Raw genomic sequence first — 23,015 nt, forward strand, 5'->3', positions numbered from 1 at the left:
CAAAGGGTAAAAGCACAAGGAAATAAGTAAGAGTTATGCGAATTAAAGTGAATTTAGACTTTGGTGTTGCAGATGCCCTTTTGCAGCTTTCATGCTGTCGTGGAGCTGTATGACTCAGGAGGGGCTAGGGGCTGTGCCAAATAATCCCCCATCGCAGTAGCTTAACCCCAGGACCCTGCATGCCTTCATCAGGCAGCAACTGACAGGTGCTTCTGGTTGGGTCCCCCTCCTGGGATCTCACCTGCAGGAATGACACAGGGTTCCAGCCTCTGCCATTGTGAGGCTTAGCCATCAGGAGAGCCGTCGGTATTTCTCCCTTCCGGAGAGGGGAAGCACCTGTCAGGTGTTGGCTGATGGAGGTGTGCAGGATGGTGTGGACACTCTAGACTGGGCCTGGACATGGGGGCAGCATGACCACTCACACCCCTGGGCCCTGCAGAAGCAGCAGGGGCTAGAAAGTGTTGTTCCCTGTGTGCCTGTGATGTGTGCCCGTGAGGAAAGTGAGGGGTCTGGAGAGCATGTGGAAGTGTCTCGGCTTCCCTCACTGACATCTCTTAGGGGTCCCCACACCCACGCTCAGGGGAGCTGCTTACAGACACCGTGACTTTGATGCCCCCAACAACTCCATGGGGTACTATTCTTCTTCTTCCCATTTTCCATATTTGGCAACTGAGGCTTAGAGATTGTAACTTGCCCATGATCAGAGTGTTGGCATTTGGCAGAGTCAGGAGGAGTCAAATCCAAGTCGGGCTAACTCAGGGTTTTTCAACCTCAGCATCACTGACACAGTGGACCAGATCACTCCTTGTTCTGGACCCTGTACCTTGTAGGGTGCTTCCCAACATCTCTGGCATCGACCCGTGAGCTGCCAGTGTCAGTCCCTGCCCCTCACAGGGTTGCGACAAGCAAGAAGTTCTCCAGATGAGGCCAGATGTGTCCTGGGGGCGTAAAATCTCCCTGTTTGAGAACCCCCGCTCTGACACCAGACTGGGGAGAGGGGAGAGCTGGCAGAGCGCGTCACTATCACCGTGAACGTGGGACATTGTGCTTAGGGGAGATTTTGAACGTTGATATCAATCCCTACCCCAACTCCTGGAAAGGCCAGCGAGCTCAGTTTTCTTCCGCTTTACGACGGAAAGGACAAATCCTGTTTATGCATTCCTTCATTCAATAGACATTGCTGAACACTCACTAAGTGTGAGACCCTGGTCTAGTCTTTGAAGAGAAACAAGGAACAAGGCAAAGATCTGTGTCTTCACAGAGGTTATGGTCCAGACAATTAACAACAACAAGCAAAGCGTGTGGTATCTTAGGTGGTGATACATAATAGAGACACAGCATGAAAGTGAGAGCGGGATATGCACACTAAGGCTGGGGGGACCCACGAAGTTCAATAAGGCGGCCTCACTCAGAAGGTGACATCTGGGCAGAGACCTGCAGTAGTGGGGATGGGAGTTGAGGCCCCCTGGAGTCTGAGGAAAGAATGTCGCACAAGGAATAGTAAGTGCCAAGGTCCTGGGAGCTCCTTGGCAGGCTGAGGATCCGCAAGCATGGCCTGAGTAGAACTAGGAGGTGGTTTTGAGGTCAGAGAGCAGGTAGAGCGTATAGTGTCTGTGATGGCCATTCTGACTTTCTAGAAGCAATGCCAAGGATGTAAGCTGGAACTTTGGCGCTCCCCTTTCCAGCTGGGTCAGGGTGCATGAGCCACTGTCTCCACTGTATGAGCCCTGTCCTGGAACCAGAGCCTCACCTGAGTCTGTGACTCACCTGGCTGCAACAATGCTTGCAGGACCTGGGAAGGTGGTAGGGCAGGTTGTGATGTATAAAGTGGAGGAAGTCTCAAGGCTCCCAGCCATGTCCTAAATCACCCGTCTTGAGCACAGCCTCCTCTCCGCCTCTCCCGTGGCAGCAGCAGCAGGATGGAGGTTCTTTTCCTGCTCCTGGTCCTCGCCGCCGCCTACACGTTCTCCGTGGGGGTCGGGCTGTATGTTGTCTGCGACCACTTCCTCACCGCAGACATTCCTGCAGCCATTGGCCACCCCGTGAAGCTGCGGGTCCTCCATTGCATCTTCCAGCTGTTGGTGACCTGGGTGAGTTTTAAGTTTTATTTGTCCTCTCCTCTCTAGGATGAAGGAGGGAAAAACACATACCAGAAGCTTCTAGTCGAATTAACAGTCCTATCATGGTGATGGGCTGACAGCCCATCATCGAACCCAAATAATTTCTATTGGGTCGTGAGGTTCTTAACCTTTTCTTGGTGTTTCTTAAGCTGGTCTGGGCTAAGAGCCACAACACCCAAAGAATTTACTTTCTCAGGTGAAATTCCACCATACCCATGTCTTACTTTCTTTACAGCACCCACCACTCTGCGAAGCCATAAAGATAGGAGTAATTTTTCTGACTTTGGGGCCCTGGTTACCACCTCCCTGCTACTTAGAACCAGCCAACAACAAAATAAAGAGACGTAGCACAAGCAGGCGAGTTCATAGAGATGAGCAAAACGCTACGATGTGACATTTTAGAAAAATATTTTGTTGCTTTGGAGGGATGGAAAACTGTGCCTGTAATATAGTCAGATTTTGTTCCTTGTTGCTAGTGTGTCAAATTTAATCAAATCCTTGTAAGTATATCGTGCGTGTGAGGATGGCGTAAAATTTGCCCATAAGGATTTGTAGCACTTTTCCAGAGGGTTGAAGAAGACTAAATATAGAAAATATGTTTCTTAAGTCTCTTACCTAATGAAAAGTGATTTCAAGCACCTGTTCTCATGGAAAACTTTGGTAGAGGAGAATCCAGGGGCCAAAGCATTCTTTTTTTTTTTTTTTTTTTGTCTTTTTGCTATTTCTTTGGGCCGCTCCCGCGGCATATGGAGATTCCCAGGCTAGGGGTCGAATCGGAGCTGTAGCCACTGGCCTACGCCAGAGCCACAGCAACGCAGGATCCGAGCCGCGTCTGCAAGCTACACCACAGCTCACGGCAACGCCGGATCGTTAACCCACTGAGCAGGGGCAGGGACCGAACCCGCAACCTCATGGTTCCTAGTCGGATTCGTTAACCACTGCGCCACGATGGGAACTCCTGTATTTATTTTTATGATGCAAACTTTCAGTTGTTTATTTTTTGGCTGCACGCACAGCATATGGAAGTTCTAGGGCCAGGGATCGAATCCAAGGGGCAGCTGCAGCAGTGCTAGATCCTTAACCTGCTGCACCACAGCAGGAACCCCTCATGCAAACTTTTAGACAGAAACCAAAGGAGACTGAATAGGATAAAGAAGCCCCAGGCACCCAACCCACAGAATTCAGTTATTGATTTCCTGCCAATCTCATCTCATCCGTACCCTCACCTTGTCCTGCATTCCCATTTCCTTAGAAAATGGATCCTGGGCACTGTATTACTTTATCCAAAAATATTTCAGTGGGTACCTCTAGAAAATAAGAACAGCCCCCCCATTCCTTTTTAAAACCTATAACTTCAATGCAGTTATCCCAGTCTTAAAAATGGCAGTTAAAATTTCCTGTTGTGGCGCAACGGAAATGAATCTGACTAGTTGCCATGAAGTTGTGGGTTCGATCCCTGGCCTCCCTCAGTGGGTTAAGGATCCTGCATTGCCATGAGCTGTGGTGTAGGTCGCAGACGCAGCTCTGATCCCGCGTTGCTGTGGCTCTGGTGTAGGCCCGGTGGCTACAGCTCCAATTCAACCCCTAGCCTGGGAAACTCCATATGCTGTGGGTGTGCCCCAAAAAGCAAAAAAAAAGAGAAGGGGTGGTCCAGAAGGGCCCTTTCTGGGAACAGACATCATGTCCAGGCCAAGGCGGGGGTGTTTCCAGTTAGAACTCCGGAGGGGTGGCGGGAAACCTGGTTTGCGGGGGCAGGAGTGTCTGGGGAGAGAGGGTTGGGAGGGGCCGGTGCTGGGGCAGCGTGGGCCTGGGCGAGCGGGTTTTCTGCCAGTGACAGAGGCACAGCGGGGAAGCAGCAGCGCTGCGGTCCAGCCTGCCCTCCAGCCGCTCTGCGGGGGGCTTGGCGGCCGCAAGGCTCCCACACAGCACAGACTAAGGACCGCCCCCCCCACCGCCGCGCGCCCTCCGTTTCCTCTTCTCTCACTGACAGGGGACAATTTTTGAGAAACTGAGAATCTGTTCTATGCCTCAATTTGTTCGTTTCATTCACGACCTTGCGCCGCTAAAGATGGATCCGGATGTCGTGGTCAAGGACCTCTGGTTTGGGACGATCCCCGTGCGGCTGTACCAGCCCAAGGCGTCCTCAGGCGCCCTCAGGACTGGCATCGTGTTCTACCACGGCGGCGGAGGCATTTTAGGGAGCTTGAGTAAGAGCCCTTCCCTCAGACCTCCCGCCCCTCCGGAGTGATGGTCCCAGAGTAGAGCTGGGTGGTCTCAGTCGGGAGGTGGCATGCTGGTCATCTCCCTGGGGTCTAAAAGCTGCGGTTATGACCAGGACTGTTAGCGGGGCCCAGCTCGTTTAGGTGGCAGAGTTATGGAATGTATTGATCTCTTCCTGGAAGTAAGGCTGTGTATAGACACATATAGACACACATGCATGTAATACACACACATATGTAGCACACATATGTACATGTATGTGTGTATATAATGTATGCACACGTGTGTAATACACATATCCACATGTATGTGTGTGTATATGTATAATATATGTAATTCACATAACATAAAATTTCACTATTTTAAAGTATACAATTCAGTGGTATTTAGTACATCCAAATGTATGACCACCATCTCTATTGAGTTGTAAATACGGATTTTTCAAAAAGGAAAATAACTAAAAGCACAATTCTTTTATTTATATTTATTTATTTTTGGCTGTGCCCGAGGCATGTGGAAGTTCCTGGGCCAGGGATTCAACCCGCGCCACTGCAGAGACCCAGGCCGCCGCAGGGAGAGTGCCAGATCCTTAACGTGCTGTGCCGCAAGGGTATGCCTAAACACATAGCTGTGTTTCATGACAGGTATTGCTTGAGACAAATTCTAGTACAGATAGACAGGAGGATCAACTATTTGAGGAAAATTTAAGAGAGGGAACAAACTCAAAATTGAAACAATTTTATTATCTTAATCCCCTGCCACCACCCCATGCTCCCTGGTGAATGAGTTAGGGAGAAAAGCCACCTTTATGTAGTGCTTGCTAATCTATGGAATGCCAGGGCCCCTTTGCTGTAGCTTTTGAGAATAAGGAATTTAACATCACTGTTTGGTCTGCCTAATCAATGATAGTAATAGTTAATATTGATTGATTGATATTTATTAATATTGATATTTACATGGCAGGCACTGTGGAAGCACTTTATAAGCATGATCACCTCCTCTAAGCCCCCAACAGCCCTATCACTATCATTATCCCCATTTTACAGAAGAGAAAATTGAGCCTCAGGGTAGAAAAGCAACTTGCCCCTTACTACTTCAGCTCAAGCTAAAAGGAGTTCAAATTTGGGATCTGAACTCAGGTCTGAATCCAGAGCTCACCTGCTAAACTGCTGTGCTCTACAGCCAGACAGCTTCTCGGATACTGTGAATGACCTGTAGAATCAGTGGGGTTGGGGATGGGGGCGAGTCTTAGAAGAAGTTGTCCAGACATCAAATCAACCCAGGCACTCCATCGTGGTGGTTATCTGTGAGAAGGGGCAGCTGAGGACGGCAGGCAAAGGAAGCCCACTAGCCTTCCTGGCGCGAATGTTTCTAACCTTTTCTTTTCTAGGAACTCACCATGGCGTATGCTGTCATTTGTCCAAGGAGAGTGATGCAGTGGTTCTAGCAGTTGGGTGAGTAAAATGAGGGTGGGGAGATCGGGGTGTGACCTTGAGCGGGGAGCCGTGGTCTGGAATAGGCATGGCTGATCTGGAGGGGCCCCTAAGTTATCTGCCGGCTCCTGTTGGTATTTAAGTCCTCAAGATCCTCCTGCAAAACTTGTGATCATAGGAGAATCACTTAGAATTTATTCTCAGACAAGCCTGGGCTTGCTTCTAAAAGAGTCACAAAAGCAAGGAACAGGTTAGAGTGAAGGAAGCACCATTGGGTAGGTTCGGAAAGCTGGGGATTGTGCTGGTGATTGCTATGTTGTTGACTAGTAGCTGGATGACAGGGCTTTTGGGGTCACAGTCTGTTCCCCCAATTGGCATTGCGATAATGGAAACAGCAGCTACAGCTTACTGAGCCTATGTGCCCAGCACTCAGGGCTTCATGTCCACTACCTCGCTTAAGCCTCCTACCGTAAGTTCACCTGCTCAGGCTTCAGAAAGAAGTTTTTTTGAATTGAAATATAGTTGATTTACAAGGTCATGTTAGTTTCAGGTGCATAGCAAAGGGATTAAGTTAATATATATATATAAGAATATATATAATTTATATTCTATATATTATATATAAAATAATATATCATATATATTCTTATATGTAGAATATAAGAATATATAGAAGGCATATTCTACAAAGAATACATTAATATATAAGAATATATGGAATATATATTCTATAAAGGAATATATATATAAGGATATATAGAATATATGTTCTATAAAAGAATATATAATCTCAAAGAATATATGGAATATATTATATATAAGATATAAAATGTATATCTTATATATAAAAATATATATTCTTTTTTAGATTCTTTCCCCTTATAGGTTATTACAAAATATTGAGTATAGTTCACCAGAGAGTTAATGAAAGAAATCTGCACTGAAGGATGCTAGGCACAGGTGCCTAGGGCTCTGCAGGGGCAGTGAGTGTCAACTGCTCCTTGCTTCCTTTTCAGGTACCGCAAAGTGCCCAAGCATAGGTTTCCAGTGGCAATAAGAGACTGCATGGTGGCCACTACTCACTTCTTGAAGTCCTTGAATAAGTATGGGGTGGACCCAGCCCGGGTCCTGGTCTGCGGTGACAGTGTGGGTGGGGGCGTGGCTGTGATAATTTGTCAAAACCTTGTGGACAGTTCAGATCTCCCCAAAATCCGTGCTCAGATCCTGGTCTACCCGGCTCTCCAAGCCATGGATTTCCAGTCCCCTTCCTATCAGCAGAACAAGAATGTTCCACTGCTCAGCCAGAATTTTGCCTTCTACTGTTGGTGTCATTACCTGGACATCAGCCCTGCCTGGAAAAGCAGTGTATTTAAAGGCACCCACTTGCCCACCGAGGTCTGGGAAAAGTACAGAAAGTGGTTGGGTGCAGAAAACATCCCGGAGAGGTTTAAGAAGAGAGGCTACCTGCCAATGCCCTGTGAGCCCCTGAATGAGGCTGCCTATCTGGAGACAAACTTAATTTTAGATTTGTTGAACTCACCCCTGATCGCAGGGGATGAAGTAGTGTCTCGGCTCCCTGAAGCTTGTATCGTGAGCTGTGAGTATGATCTTCTCCGGGACCATTCACTGTTGTACAAGAAAAGGCTGGAGGATCTCGGGGTTCCAGTGACTTGGCACCACATGGAGGATGGTTTTCACGGAGTGTTTACCACCCTTGACATGGGCTGCTTGTACTTCCCCTGCTCCAGGAGGATTCTGAATGCTGTGGTCCATTTCATAAAGGGCTTGTGACCATCTTTTCTTCCTACTGAAGTTGCAAGAGTGTGGATTCTGCCTTCATCCTTTTGCTATTGGGGCTCCCTGTTGCTGATGTAGGTGATGCTGAGTAAGGCTGGGGAGAGTGTCAAGGTTGCCTTCTCCTCTTGTACCAGGTTCTAGAATCATAGAATGCACAACCCTGCTATCAAAAGGGAGAGCAGTGGACAAGACAGGTTTTGGGGGGAGGATGGGGCTCTCTGTGATCACCATCAGGAAAATTTGAGCTGACATTCTTCAGGGGCCATTTGCAAGAGTGAATAAGCATGTAGCGACTGCTCATGGCCTTTCCGTGGGAGAGTTCAGATGGCCCAGGCTGATCTAGGGTATGGGCCACAAGAGAGTCTACTTATCTGGGCCTTGGAATAACCCAAGAGCCTCATGTGCAATCTCAAAACTTCTTCTAATCTAGCTCAAAGGGCAGAGCTTTGATATCCTAATGCTGGGTAGAGGTAGAGAAACTGGTCTCACCCTCCTCTGGGTACTCGGTGACACTTTTCCTGCTGTTCCTCTGCCTCAGAGTCTCAACTCCCTGGGATGGAAAAGTGAAGACTGAATGGGCAGGTTTTCCATGGTGGTTGACACCTAGTGGCAGATGAAGCCACTTGATTGGGGGAGCCCTGGAGCTCTTGGAGTCAAAGTCAGGCTTCCAACCAAGAGCCTGGAAGCAACACTGTTAAGTGTTTGGGGAAAGGAGTTTAGAGGGAGGGAAACTGAGTCCTGAGTCAGAGACCCACGAAGATGAAGTCTGACCAAACTCGAGCGTGTCCATGGTGGAAATCAAAGGAGGGCCCAAGGGACAGAAGATGTATTGGTGAGGGCTATTTCTGTCTTAAGACACAGAGCCAACTTATATTGGCCTAATTCAAAGAGAGAATGTATTGGCTAATGTAGCTACAAATTCCAGGGATAAATTAGGCATGGATTGATCCAGGAACTCAAAGAGTGTCACCAGCTGCCTTCTCTTCTTTTTTCTAGTTTATGCTCTTCTGTGTGAATGGTGGCCCCAAGTACCACCATGCTTATATTCTCCCAGAGTCAAGTCCATTATTATGAACTTGACTCGTTTTCAGCAGTCCCAGCAGAAATCACTTTACAGCCTGATGGCTCTGTTGGCTTTCTGAATGGTGTATCCAGTTTCTATGAGTGAGAGAATGGAATGTTCTGACCAGGCCAAGTCCCATGCCATTCTTGAAGTGGAAGGTGGAGTCAACCAACTGGTGCTTGGACTGGGCATGGGGAGGGTGGGAGTACCTCCCTGACATCAGTGCTTACCAGTTATGGATGCTAAACTGAATCCTGAGTCAAGGACCACTGGGCAAGTTGACCACTTGCCACTTAGGAAGAAAAAGGCCTTGGAAAGGATGGCTCAGGCTCCCATGCTGGCTCTACCTCGTCTTCAGGAGGCTCTGCTCCTGGTTGGCCAGTGACTTTTATAGGCCAAGATCCAAGTCTCCTGCACAAAGGGTCCCATGTTTGCCTTTCCCTTACTTTCAGTGGAATGTTCGTGCTGAAACATAGGGCAGAGAGGAATCCCATTGGCTGGTTTCTTAGTCCATTTACAAGATCCACAGATGGCTTTACTGTAGAAAGAAGAACCCCTCACTGAAAGCACACCATTTGGTGGCCACTCAGCTGTTGGGGAGCATTGCCCCTTCTGACACAGGTCTCCGAGGTGAGGGTAGGTGGGATTCCCCTCCTGGAGTGTGGCATTGGTTCACTCCTGCCTCTGGAGATGGGTTAGAGGGACATGAGCTGACCTTTTGGAAATTTGGGTGATCAGCTCTTGTGTGGTGGGGTGATGAGGAGTAGGAGAGCCATTGGAAGATGGTGCCCAGGGGAGATGAGTGGGTTACACTTTAGGGCCTGGGAGAACCACCGAGTGGGCTCATTTCTGAGGCTGTTTCCTTCTGCAGATCCTGGAAAGATGAAGCATTTTCATCCACGATGACTGATTGGGTTGATTTGGGGGCTCCATACGCCTCTCTTTTTAATCAATTCATCACTGTCCTTCCTGCAACCCATCCATAAGGCTCAGGGCATGGAAAAGGGATAGGAAATCTTGTTTACCGAGACCCAACGGCATGTAAGACTCCATACGTGTCTGTTTAAATCTTCCGCCTCGGAGTTCCCATCGTGGCGCCATGGTTAATGAATCCGACTAGGAACCATGAGGTTTTGGGTTCAATCCCTGGCCTTGCTCAGTGGGTTAAGGATCCGGCTTTGCCATGAGCTGCTGTGTAGGTTGAAGACAAGGCTTGGATCCCGTGTTGCTGTGGCTCTGGCGTAGACCGGCAGCTACAGCTCCAATTGGACCCCTAGCCTGGGAACCTCCATGTGCTGTGGGAGCGGCCCTAGAAAAGGAAAAAAGATAAATACATACATAAATAAATAAATAAATAAATAAATAAATAAATAAATAAATAAATCTTCCACCTCATTGTGATGAGAAAACCACCAAGCTGGGCTGCTGCCTAGGCATTTTACCCTATGACAGCCCTGGTCCCATTCAGAGTCTGGACATTTCGATAAAGACCCGAGCGTAGGATTCCCACCACAAGTCTCGGCTTTGGCTTTGCCCTGGTGGGTCACCTTTTAAAACAACAATCACTTATATCTGGAATATAATATACGGCATAAAGGAACCTTTCCACAGAAAAGAAAATCAGGGACTTGGAGAACAGACTTGTGGTTGCCAAGGGGAAGGGGAGGGAGTGGGAGGGACCGGGAGCTTGGGGTAAATAGATGCAGAATGTTGCCTTCAGGATGGATTAGCAATGGGATTCTGCTGTGTAGCACTGGGAACTCTGTCTGGTCACTTATGATGGAACATGTAATGTGAGAAAAAAGAATGTATACATGCATGTGTAACTGGGTCACCATGCTGTATAGTAGAAAAAATATGTATGTAAATAAAAGATAAAAAATAAAATAAAAATTAAAAAGACCCAACCACTTAGAGTTGAGCCTGTGAAAACTTAGTGACCTCCACCCCAACGATCTTGTGAGTAACCAGTGCTTGCTTGAGGCCCCGCTCAACTCCTCCTGCTCACTTGTGACCTGGAACAGAGGATTGTCCGTCCCCCGGCTCATGGCATCCCCACCCCATTTCTGAGATCTGTAGAGAATAAATCTTGTGCCTTTACATCCTTTGTGTGAGCATGTGGAAACTTCACCTTCATTTGAAAGGACCCTGGGGTTTTCGCTTCCCCAGAGTGGGAGTTCAGGTGCTGGGGGAGCTCCCCGCCGACCCCCCTCTCAGCAGCTCATCATCTGCAGAGTCTTAATTTTATACACTAGCTATGCCCCCCTTTCCTTGGCACCTCACCGTCCATGTGCATCATAGGAATCCTATAAAGTGGCTATTCTTAAGCCCTTTGTACAGATGAGGATACTGAGGTCCAGAGACATTAATAAGTACACTCATTTCCGACTCTTTCCAGTCAAGTTCAAGGCCAGCTGATTGAGTAGTTTACCCAAGGCCACATAGTTGGCTAAGTGCCAAGCGTTGCAACCCTGCTCTGATGAACAATAAACCTTTTCTGTGGAACCACATGGCCCATTAGCCTTTTTCTTTCCTATCCTTCAAAACTAAAATTAAAATTCAATGGAGGGAGTTCCCTTCATGGCGCAGTGGTTAAATGAATCTGACTAGGAACCGTGTGGTTGCGGGTTGATTCCCTGGCCTTGCTTAGTGGGTTAAGGATCCTGCGTTGCCATGAGCTGTGGTGTAGGTTGCAGACGTGGCTCGGATCCTGCATTGCTGTGGCTCTGGCCTAGGCTGGCGGCTACAGGTCTGATTCGACTCCTAGCCTGGGAACCTCCATATTCCACAGGAGCGGCCCTAGAAAAGGCAAAAAGACTAAAAAAAAAAAAAAAGTCAATGGAATGACCCAGCCACATGAGCTTGTGTGAGTTATTTCCCATCCATCAGGTGTCAGCTACCATCTGATATGAGGCGGGTTGATCGGGTCAAGTCTTCTATCTATCTATCTATCTATCTATCTATCTATCTATCTATCTATCTTTCTTTTTTGTCTTTTTAGGGCTGCACTCACAGCGTATGGAGGTTCCTAGGCTAGGGGTCGAATCAGAGCTGTAGCTGGGGGCCTACGCCACAGCCGCAGCAATGCCAGATCCGAGTTGAGTCTGCGATTTACACCACAGCTCAAGGCAATGCCAGATCCTTTAACCCACTGATGGAGGCCAGGGTTCGAACCTGCGTCCTCGTGCATACTAGTCAGATTCATTTCCGCTGAACCACGATGGGAACTCTTATTTATACATACATTTTTGCTTCCTTGACTGTCACTTTCTTTAAGTCTGAAGGGCTTTGGAGCTGGTAACCATAGGCCCCTCCAGGAGCGCCCAGCAGAGGTGCCCCCCTGATCTGGCTCAGGGGAGACAGACACCTCCACACCTTAAATTCACAGGACTTGCCAGTTAGCCCAGGGTAAGAGCCGTCACATAAAGGACAATGCATTGCATCACAAATTGCTTTCTTTTGTCGGAGGGCAGTTGAGGATGAGATCTTGGGGCAAGGTAAAAAAATTGTGCCCTCCTTAGGGTACCCTTCACCACACCCAGGACTTGCCTGCCTGTCTGACCCTAACCTTGTCCCACCCACGTACCCTCCCCCTTGCCCCCGCCCCCTCTGCTCCAGAGGGCCTGCCTGCTCTTTCCTCCTGTCCCTGGGCTCACGCGCACATACAGGCTCCTACAGGTTAGGCTCCATGGCAGTGACAAATGGCCCCCCAGTCTCAGTGGCTTATGAGAGCCAAGGTCTATTTCCTGCTCAGTGACCCATTACACATCCCTCGAAGCTCAGTGACAGCTGTGCTCCGCATTTGTCTACTCCTGGACCCAGGCTCTATTTGAAATAGCTCCGGTCTCACGGCAGAGGGAAATAAACACTGCGAATCACACACTGGCCCCCCAAGCTTTTGCTTGGAAGTGATGCTCACCTTTTCTGCTCCCTTTTCATCGGCCAGAGCAAGTCCTGTGGCCAAGCTTGACGTTGACAGGACAGAGAGGGGTAATCCCCTTCAGAGAGGGGCCCCAGATAATTTCGGACAATATCACAGCTGACCACACTCTCAGTCATCATATTTTCATACCCATTCTACCTTAAAAATTAATTTTAAATTATCTAAGTGGTACACAAATATATTCTCCTTTTAAAAATCCCTTCAACTACTAGAGATAAGACTCAAGTTTCCCTTTTGACCACCCTCCCACAACTCTATTCCCTCCCCTCCCCCCTTTTTTGTCCTTTTAGGGCCACACCCCCGGTATATGGAGGTTCCCAGGCTAGAAGTCTAGTTGGAGCTACAGCCGCAGGCCCAAGCCACAGCCACAGCATTGCCAGATCCGAGCCACCTCTGCAACCTACACTGCAGCTCATAGCAATGCTGGATCCTTAACCCACTGAGAGAGGCCAGGGATTGAACCCATATCCTCATAGACACCCATATCCTCATAGTTGGTTTCGTTACCGCTGAGCCACAACAGGGACTCCTCTATTCCCTTGTATCTGGATGTATCCACTCTTACCTTTTTGGGGGAAGGTCTGGGAATGGGAGGTTAGTTTTCCAATCCTTCAAAGCCTGTTTCTGTGCATTTTCATAGGCAGATATGTGCCCACACATTTTGCAGGAAGGCTCTGCCATATGTTGTACATACAGGTATTATTCTGTACATGTTGTGCCACTTGAGTTTTTTTTTTTTTTTTCACTCAACTGTGTAGCTTAGGAGTCTATCTTAGTAACAATATAGGGAGTTGCTGTTGTAGCTCAGTAGATTAAGAACCTGACACAGGAGTTCCCGTCGTGGCGCAGTGGTTAACGAATCCGACTAGGAACCATGAGGTTGTGGGTTCAATCCCTGCCCTTGCTCAGTGGGTTGGGGATCTGGTGTTGCCATGAGCTGTGTTGTAGGTTGCAGACCCGGCTCGGATCCCACGTTGCTGTGGCTCTGGCGTAGGCTGGTGGCTACAGTTCTGATTAGACCCCTAGCCTGGGAACATCCATATGCCGCGGGAGTGGCCCGAGAAATGGCAAAAAGACAGAAAAAAAAAAAAAAAAAAAAAGAACCTGACACTGTCTGTGTGGATGCAGGTTCGATCCCTGGTCTTGTTCAGTGGGTTAAGGATCTGGCATTGCCAAAAGCTGCAGTGTAGGTTGCAGAGGGGCTTGGATCCTGCATTGCTGTGGCTGTGGTGTAGGCAGGCAGCTGCCACTCCTATTCAATCCCTGGCCTGGGAACTTCCATATGCCATGGGTATAGCCACAAAAAGAAAGCAAAAAGCAATATCGATTTATCTTGCTCTTTTCTGACACTGCCTAGTATTCCATGGTGTGGCTATATCACACTTCTTAGCCATTTAGACCTTTAGACTAAACCACTTGGACGTATTGTCTCTTTCCAGGTTTTCGGAAACAAACTGGTAGTAAACATTGCTGCAACTGCCCCCTGTTACAATTCCTCGGTCCTTGTCCTCCGAAAGGAAAAAATTTAGTTGGAGGACATAGAGCAGTTTCAAGCAGCAGGAGTTTTATTTTTATTTATTTATTTATTTATTTATAATTGTCATAACAGATTTTATTCTTGTCATGTGATAAGAAAGGACACTGCAAAGATTTTTTGGTTTTGTTTTTGTTTTCTTGTTTGTCTTTCTGTCTTTTCCAGGGCCGCACCCACGGCATATGGAGGTTCCCAGGCTAGGGGTCCAATCGGAGCTGCAGCCACCGGCCTATGCCAGAGCCATGGCAATGCGGGATCCGAGCGGTGTCTGCCACCTACACTGCAGCTCAGGGCAACGCTGGATCCTCAACCTGCTGAGCGACACCGGGAATCGAACCCGCAACCTCATGGTTCCTAGTTGGATTTACTGACCACTGAGCTACACCGGGAACTCCAGCAGGGGTTTTATTGAGCAAAGCAAGCTAAATTATGTTCCCCGAGGGGAGAGAGTGGGCTGTCTGTTGGGAAGGAGAAGCAGCCCAGCAGTGAGGGGAGGGCTGGGTTTTCAGAACAGTGGAAAGTGCCTCCCTGTGTCCTGCATCATTGGATTGACAAGGTCATTGACACCTTAAGTTATATAACTTTTCTCCTTGGGCACAGATGCTTTCACCCATCAGCACCCAAGGGAAACCCACCGGGGGAGCAAAAACCGCAATGCTAATGGATTATAAATACGGCATAACGAACCTTGGTGGTTTCGGGCCTCCTTTTAGGTCTTGGAGCATGTGCACCGACAGGTGCTGGCAGTTTGGAAAACCCATCTGTGTTTTTGCCCTTCTCCTTGGGTCTGACAAGGCTGGGAATTTAGTGGTTCTTAACCACAAAAGGGAGGATCCCTGGGCGTGTCTTGGTCAGTGTCAAGGTGAGGGGGAGAAAGATGCCTCTGCCCGGGATGAGGTGGGACCCGTTCATGTCTGACTAACTTCCTAACACCTCCTTTCTGCATAAGTGATTCTCTGTGATAGATTCAAGAAGGACAGTTGACCCCACAAAATTTTACATATGGTTAGATGTTACTAAGGTGCCTGTCCCATTCCCTTGTTCTTTTTCCCCAGCAGATCTCAGCTGAGAGGGAAGTAGTTGGATATAATCCCTAATTCCAAAAGCAAAAGGGACATAGATTGGCCTGACAAGCAGTTGAGTGGGATGGAGTGGGCCGGCAGGTCTGTATTTTAAAGGGAAATTTCTTTAAGTCAAATAAACCTCTCCAAGAATCAGGCGAGGAGTTGAGGCAGGCTGCAAAATTACCAGTGTGTTTCCACTAACACACTAACTCCATCCAACAACGCAGAGGACGAGGACACCAGAGACCGCAGATTAGGCTCCCTGTTCCCAGGTTGCCAGGGCTGGCTCGCTATTGTCTTGCAAATTGCTGTGCAAGGTTGACTCAGATAAGGCCGTGCCTGGGACTCAGTTTCAAAGTATTTCTTGCTGTAGGAAAAATCCCTCAAGGGTCTGACTCTCTTACTAAGAAATAACTCCTTGCCTATGTCATCATCGAAGGATAGAACAGTTTTTGTTTGTTTGTTTGTTTTTGGGGCTGCACCTGCAGCATATGGAAGTTCCCAGGCTAGGGGTTGAATCGGAGCTACAGCAGCTGGCCTATGCCACAGCCACAGCCACAGCAAGAACAGTTTTAATTTTAAGTTGGAGAGACACATTCTGGGTTTATTACTGCTGCTTTTGCAAGGCCCCTTCCAGAAGGCAGAGTGATGAGAACCCGTGGTTGGGAGCCAATCAGAGGTCCAACATTTGCTTAACCTTCTAGTCCCTCAATTTTCTTGCCTTGAAATGGAATTAATCATATCTAGTGCATAGAGGTGTTTGTGTAAAGCAGCCTAAATCAGTGTAAGTTGTGAATAGGTATCTGCTGTTGGTTGGATGTAGATACAGAGGTGCTGTTTAGCAGACTCACAGTGTCTCCCTCTGCTTTTGTGTTCAAGAATCTTCTCTTCAAAGAGACTCTAAAAGTGTTCCCTTTGGCATATTTCTGCCACAATTTCCCAAATTTACTCCTCTAATACAAGGAAAGGAATGGGTTGTGTTACTAAAATAAAATTGGTTTAGGCACAAAGGAAGGGAGTGTTGATTGTTTATTGACCCCCTACATATTACAGGCATTTTATGAAGGGCTTTATAGGTGACATTTTCCTGAATTCTCAAAATCTCATCTTAGGAAGTATGTGATATTTACTCCCAATTTACAGATTGGGAAACTGAGGCTGGCTTGGCTGAAGTTAAAACTTGGCTTGGAGTTCCCGTTGTGGCACAGCGGAAACAAATCCGACTAGGAACCATGTGGTTGCAGGTTCGATCCCTGGCCTTGCTCAGTGGGTTAAGGATTCGGTGTTGCGGTGAGCTGTGGTGTAGGTCACAGATGTGGCTCTGTTGCTGCGTTGCTGTGGCTCTGGTGTAGGCCAGTGGCTACAGCTCCAATTAGACCCCTAGCCTGGGAATCTCCATGTGTCGCGGGTGCAGCCCTAAAAAGACAAAAACAAAAACAAAAAACTTGGCTGGTGAGAGGAGTGACCAGAAGCAGACCAAATTTGCCTGAGTATTCAGTGAAGCCCACACTGTTTTGTGTGCAAGAACCTGAGGCCGAGTGCTCATCTTGAAGACATGTTTCTAGGACATTCTGGACCAGGAGGAGAGAAGTCTTGTGGTTATCCACCTCTGATGTCTCATCATAGCAAATGGCAATCACATCTGGAGGATGATAATATTGTCCTTGGCTTTATACTGTTTTTGTAATTAATTTTTCAGATACTAGGCACGGGAGAAGAGCTAGCCACAGGAACCCACAGAAACAACTGCAACAACAACCACCAAGGGCTGTGACATTGCTCTGCTTATCATATCCAAGGAGATAAACCTATATAAATATATTTATAGTCTATATAAACAAAATATATAAATCTCTATATAATATATAAATGTAATCTATGAGTCTAAAAGATAATATATAATATGTAAATCTGGAGATTTATAGACCTATAGATTTGAGCATTTGGCAGGCAAAAAGGGGTAAGTTGATAATTCAGAAATTACAACATTTGGAACTTTAGAAAGTGACATACATATATTATTAATTAAACAGAAAATTTAGAACTGAAAAATGCAACCAATCAAATAAAAAACTCAACGGGTGGGTTTAATTTCACATGAGACCCACTTGAGAGAGGGTATGTGAACTGGGATATAGGTCAGAAGAAACGAATCAGAATCAAGTACAAAGAGACAGAAGGATAGGAAATACAGAAAAGGGGCAAGAGTCATGGAGGATTTGGTGAGAAGATGTGGCAAATAGGCAACTGATGTTCCAGAAAGACAGGAGAAAGAGGCAGAAGCAATAATACTTGAACATATCGTGGCAGGAAATTTCCTGAAATGATTGACCAATTAAATATTAAAAAGTATTTTTTCCTTCTCAATATATTTATCTTTACACACTTCTTTCTATCTCTTGGGGCAAATCCAGAAACTACAAAATAATCCTACAATAGACGAGATCAACTATTCCCCATTTTGGCTCTTTGAAAAGACGGATGAAATTGATATATCTCATGAGACAAATAGAGGGAAAAAGGCAGAAGCAGAAATAGTAAATGCTAGGAATAAGAAGGGCCTTCATAACAGATCCTAGAGATATAAGGAGATATTATGAACAACATATGCCTCCAAATTTGAAAATTTAGGTGCAACGTGTAAATTCCTAGAAAAATGCAACTCACTAAACTTACACAAAAAGAAAGGGGAAAAACATCTGATTAATTTTGTAACTAATGAAAGATATTAACTCCAAAATGAAAACCTTAAAAGAAAGATAAACAAAACAAAACAGAAATCTCCCAGTTCCTGCTGTGTCTCAGTGGCTTAAGAACCCAACATAGTGTCCGTGAGGATGCTGGTTTGATCCTTGGCCTTGCTCAGTGGGTTAAGGATCTGGTGTTGCTGCAAGCTGTGGTGTAGGTCACAGATGCATCTCAGATCTGGTGTTGCTGTGGCTGTGGCGTAGGTCCTAGCTGTAGCTCTGATTTGATCCCCGGCCCTGGAACTTCCATATGCCACAGGTGTGGCTATAAAAAGAAAAAGAAAAAACCAAACAAACAGAAATCTCCTGGCCCAGATGACTTGACTTAATATTCAGGGAAGAAATACATTAATCTTACATGAACTGTCCTAGAGAATGTAAAAAGCAAGCATGTTCTTTCTATGAAGTTAACAATAATAAAACCCCACAAAAACAGTGGAAATGAAAATTGCAGGCTATGAAAATCTTTCTCTTGGATATAGGACAAAACTATTTCTAAAAAATATTTAACAAGGAGTTCTCTTGTGGCTCAGAGGGTTAAGGATCGGGCATTGTCACTGTTTCAGCTTGGGTCGGTGCCGTGGTGCGTGTTCCATCTTTGCCTCATGTGTGGCCAAAAAATATTTAGCAAGCAGAATCTAGAAATACATAAAAAGGATACTGTATCGTGATCAAGTTGTTTGTACTAGAAATGCAAGATCAGTTTAACATTTCAGAATCAATCAACACACTATCACATTGGACTCAATGAAAGAAACTGTAGGATTATCTTTTTTGTGTGTAATTATCTTAATAGAAGAAAAAAATTAAGCATTTATTCATGAAAAAGTCTCAGCAAATTTAGAATAAAAAGAAATTTCTTGAGCTCAATAAATGGCATTTCATGGTAAATATTGAGCTTTTTCCATTGATATTTGGAATAGGATGAGAGTTGCTCAATATCATTTTTATTCAGCATTGTACTGGTAGTCCTAGCCAAAGCAAAGGACAAGGAGAAAACAGTATTGCAAAGAGGAAATAAAATCGTTATTATTTGCACATGTCTTTTTCTCCTGCATGCAGATTCTCAAAGAATATATGGGGAAATTATTAGAATTGATACTTAACAAGGTTCCTATAACATGGATAAACCTTGAAAATATTAGATCAAGTGAAATAAGCCAAAGACAAAAAGATAAATATTGTATGATTCTACTCATTTTTTTTTTTTTTTTTTGCTTTTTTTTTTTAAGGCTGCACCTGAAGCATACGGAAGTTCCTAGGCTAGGGATTCAATCAGTGCTATAGCTGCTGGCCTACACCACAGCCACAGCAACGCCAGACCCAAGCTGAATCTGCCACCCATACCACACTCACGGCAATGCCAGATCCTTAACCCACTGAGCAAGGCCAGGGATCAAACCTGCATCCTCATGGATCCTAGTCGGGCTCATTACTGCTGAGTCATGATGGGAACTACTTGTATGACTCTACTCTTATGAGGTACCTGGAGTAGGCAAATTTTTAGAGATAAGAAAGTAGAATAGAGGTTACCAGGGCCTGGAGGAAGAAGGAATGGGGAGTTATTCCTTTTTTGGGGGGAGGGGCACACCCACAGCATATGGGAATTCTCAGACCAGGGGTGGAATCAGAGCTGCAGCTGCTGGACTATGCCACAGCCATAGCAATGTGGGATCTGAGCCATGTCTGCAAACTATACCACAGCTTGTGGCAATACCAGATCCTTAACATACTAAACAAGACCAGGGATAGAACCCGTATCCTCATGGAGAGCTGGGTTCATTTCCCCTGAGCCACAATGGGAACTCCTGGGAGTTATTGCTTAATGGGTATAGAGTTTTAATTTGGGATGATAAAAAAGTTCTAAAAAGTTCGAAGTAATAGAAACAAATACTCATACACTGATGGGGAGGAAGGTAAATTGACATAACACTTTGGAAAATAGTTTGGTATTTTCTAGCAAAGTTAACACAAGAGCAGAGGTTTTCAAAGTATGGTCCACCAACCCCTGGGGATTCCCAGGCTCCTTTTAGGGGCTCTGAAAGGTCAATGCTATTTTCTTAGTAGCATTAAGATATTATTTGCCTTTTTCCACAGTGTTCACATTTGCACTGACGGTGCAAAAGTGATGATGGGTAAACTTTGCTGGAGCCTGTGCATAAATCAAGGCAGTGCCATTAATAGTCATATTCTTCACCGTCATATAAAAACATTGCTAGTTTCACATGAGTGTCCTTAATGAGGAATTCACATAGTGACTCGGTTAAGACACAGCATTGTCTCTGTGAGGATGTGGGTTCAATCCCTGGCCTCAATCTGTGGGTTAAGGATCCCGTGTTGCCCTGGTTGTGACATAGGCTTCAGCTGCACCTTCAATTCAACCCCTAGCCTGGGAACTTCCCTATGCCATAGGTGTGGATGTTTTAAAAAAAAAAGAGTGTCCTTGACGAAGAAGTAAAGATGATTAATTTTATTAAATCTTGACCCTTGAGCAGATGTCTTTTCACGTGCTATATGATGAAATGGGAAGGATACAGGAGAAAGCTTGGCTGTTGCATACCCACGCTCAGTGGTTCGCTTGAGAAAAAGCACTGTGTATGAGATTGTTAAGAGTCATGAGTGAAATTAAGTATTTTTTTTTAATGAAATACCATTTTTACCTGAAAGAATGACAGCAGACAAATCATGGTTATTCCAAAGGGAACATATGACAGATACATTCTCAAGAAAATGAGTAATGGAAAGCTGTCATTTCAAGGAAAATAATGGACAGTAGTTATTGCTGAAGACAAAATTTGGAGTTTCAAGCTAAAACTGGACTTTTGGAAAACTTGTGTCTACCATGTGAGCTTGTCAACTTCCTAATACGTGCTTTTCTGATGAGGTCAGCAGGGATACTAAAAAAATGGAAATTTTGATATTGTGTAATGAAAGGTGTCAGCATTTGGAAGATCTCACAGCTCAGTAAAATAATATTTTCCAAATGACCACGATGATGTTACAAAATTACTAAAGGGTGAAAGATCTATCCAAGATCAACCAGTGGATTTTAATGTAATGAAGCGCAAAGAGTGCACTGAATATTTTCAGATTTCATGTTGCAACTAACCTTTAGGAAACTGCCACTCGTTGAGTTTTGGTATAGTAGCAAAAGAATATCCGCAATTAATTGCAAAGGCTGTTAAAATACTTCCCTCTCTTCTAACTACACATCTACACATCTAACTACACATTAATAAATACTAATTAATATAGAATATAATTCATCCGGCTGGCCAATTCTGTGGAGTAAATATTCCTGCCATGACTGATTCCAGTCTACAAAGGTGATTACAGAATGTACATCCTCCCCCCATTTTTAAAAGTTTTATTGAAGTATGGTTGATTTACAAGGTTGTGATAATTTCTACTGTAAGAATGGAGTTTTGAGAAGGGATGTGCATAACTGGCTCTCATGAACTGGTATGATCTGGCTCTAGACCACTAATATTATCCACATTTAAAAAAGTTCTTTGGGTTCCCAATAATTTTTAAGAGACTAGAAAATTTCAGAACCACTGTTTTAGAGAAATGGTGATATCTTGGTACCAGGAGACATATTCTGTGTCCAGAAATTTATAGGAACCACAGCTAGATGCAACATGGATGATTCTTAAAAACATTAACCACAGTGAGGAAAAGAAACCAGATTCAAATGAATTCATGCTATAGGATTCTATTTATTCAAAGTCCACATATGGGCAATACTAAGACTTTAGTGTTTAGGGACGCATCGTTTTGTGCTAAGCATGTATGGGAAATCAAGGAAGAGATCGCCATAGGAGTCGGGTTGGAGTGGAAGGAGGCTTGTGGGAACATTTTGGGATGCTGGCCATGTTTTATTTCTTGACCTACCTGCTGGCTTTGTGGCTTTTTTTTTAAATTCATTTTTTTCTGTACATTTATTTTTTAGGTTTGTGTTACTATTTACAATAAAATTTAAAAAGTGGAATTGTACAGAAGACATGGCTCTCCGGAATTTTGATTGGAAGGATACCCTTCTTCCTGGCTTGAGCCCTGCCCCAACTATGGTCCCTGCTAAAAAGAGGTTTGCTCTGCTGTCTTCCATGTTCTGCCCCTGCCACAGGGTTAATTTCAATGTGGGAACAAATAGTTTCCTGAAGCTCCTCTGCTTTTGTTTAAAGGCTATTGGGAAAAACTTTCTCTGAAGTGCCTGCTTGAAATTGAATGCCTTCATTTGTGACAAGCAAGGCTACAGTATACTGCCTTTTTAACTTAAGATGTATAGCAGGCATTTTTCTATGTCAGCATATTTTTAACAGCTACAAAGTATTTTGGTATACTATATGCCACAATTTCTTTTCCTTTCTTCTTCTTTTTTTTTCTTTTTAAGTCTGCACCTGGGGCATATGGAAGTTCCCAGGCTAGGGGTCGAATTGGAGCTGTAGCTGCCAGCCATGGGCACAGCCACAGAAGCCCAGGATCCAAGCTGCATCCGTGACCCACACCGCAGCTCATAACAATGCTGGGTCTTTACCCCACTGACTGAGTGAGGCCAGAGATTGAACCCTCATCCTCATGGACACTGTGCCAGTTTCTTAATCCACGGAACAACAATGGGAACTCCAAATTTGAAAGTTTTTTTTAGGGAGGTGCTTCCCCAAGGCATATGGTGTTCCCAGCCAGGGATCAGATCCGAGTGGATTTAAATCCCAGCTCTCCACATGCGTGACTTGAGGTAGCTACTTAATCTGCTTCAGTGCCCTCATCCATAAAATGGGTATAATCATGGCATTGGCTTCATAGGGCTGCTTTGAGGATTAAATAGGTGAATACATGTAAACATGTCAGCATGGGCCTAGCACAGCATCACTCATTAAATAGTAGAACCTGATCATCTCCACTCATTCTGGTTGTGAAAATGCAGCAAGGATGATGACTCCTAGGGGGTGACAACACAGAAACCAAGTCCTTCTGGCTCCTGCTTTGGTGGTGATCTTTGTTGGCTTGATTTGCTTCTGTGGAATCAATTTTGCTTCTGAAGAATCAGCTGCTCCCTTAAAGAGAGTGTTTATACTTAGAGTCTATCACCAT

At 45.4% G+C, this 23,015-nt stretch overlaps 1 protein-coding gene across 1 annotated transcript; it reads left to right on the forward strand.

Annotated features, from left to right (window-relative positions):
* Nucleotides 1–1,850: 1,850 nt before the first annotated feature.
* AADACL3 (arylacetamide deacetylase like 3) lies at nucleotides 1,851–10,012 on the forward strand. The gene is made up of 4 exons (XM_003127596.5): nucleotides 1,851–2,090; nucleotides 4,111–4,327; nucleotides 5,731–5,794; nucleotides 6,790–10,012. The coding sequence occupies exons 1-4, from the start codon at nucleotides 1,920–1,922 to the stop codon at nucleotides 7,562–7,564; spliced, it is 1,227 nt and encodes a 408-aa protein (XP_003127644.1). The 5' UTR covers nucleotides 1,851–1,919; the 3' UTR covers nucleotides 7,565–10,012.
* Nucleotides 10,013–23,015: the final 13,003 nt, after the last annotated feature.

This window comes from Sus scrofa, chromosome 6 (assembly GCF_054392235.1).
Source record: "Sus scrofa isolate SSC_HxYL_T2T_F1_AM1 chromosome 6, Sscrofa_HxYL_maternal_Yorkshire_Landrace_v2.0, whole genome shotgun sequence".
Taxonomy (NCBI): Eukaryota; Metazoa; Chordata; class Mammalia; order Artiodactyla; family Suidae; genus Sus; species Sus scrofa.

Coding starts and splice junctions, on each gene's coding strand:
- AADACL3 (XM_003127596.5), top strand. CDS start 1,920: ATGGAGGTTCTTTTCCTGCTCCTGGTCCTCGCCGCCGCCTACACGTTC. Junction 4,328..5,730: donor AGGCATTTTAGGGAGCTTGA/GTAAGAGCCCTT, acceptor TTTCTTTTCTAG/GAACTCACCATGGCGTATGC. Junction 5,795..6,789: donor GCAGTGGTTCTAGCAGTTGG/GTGAGTAAAATG, acceptor CTTCCTTTTCAG/GTACCGCAAAGTGCCCAAGC.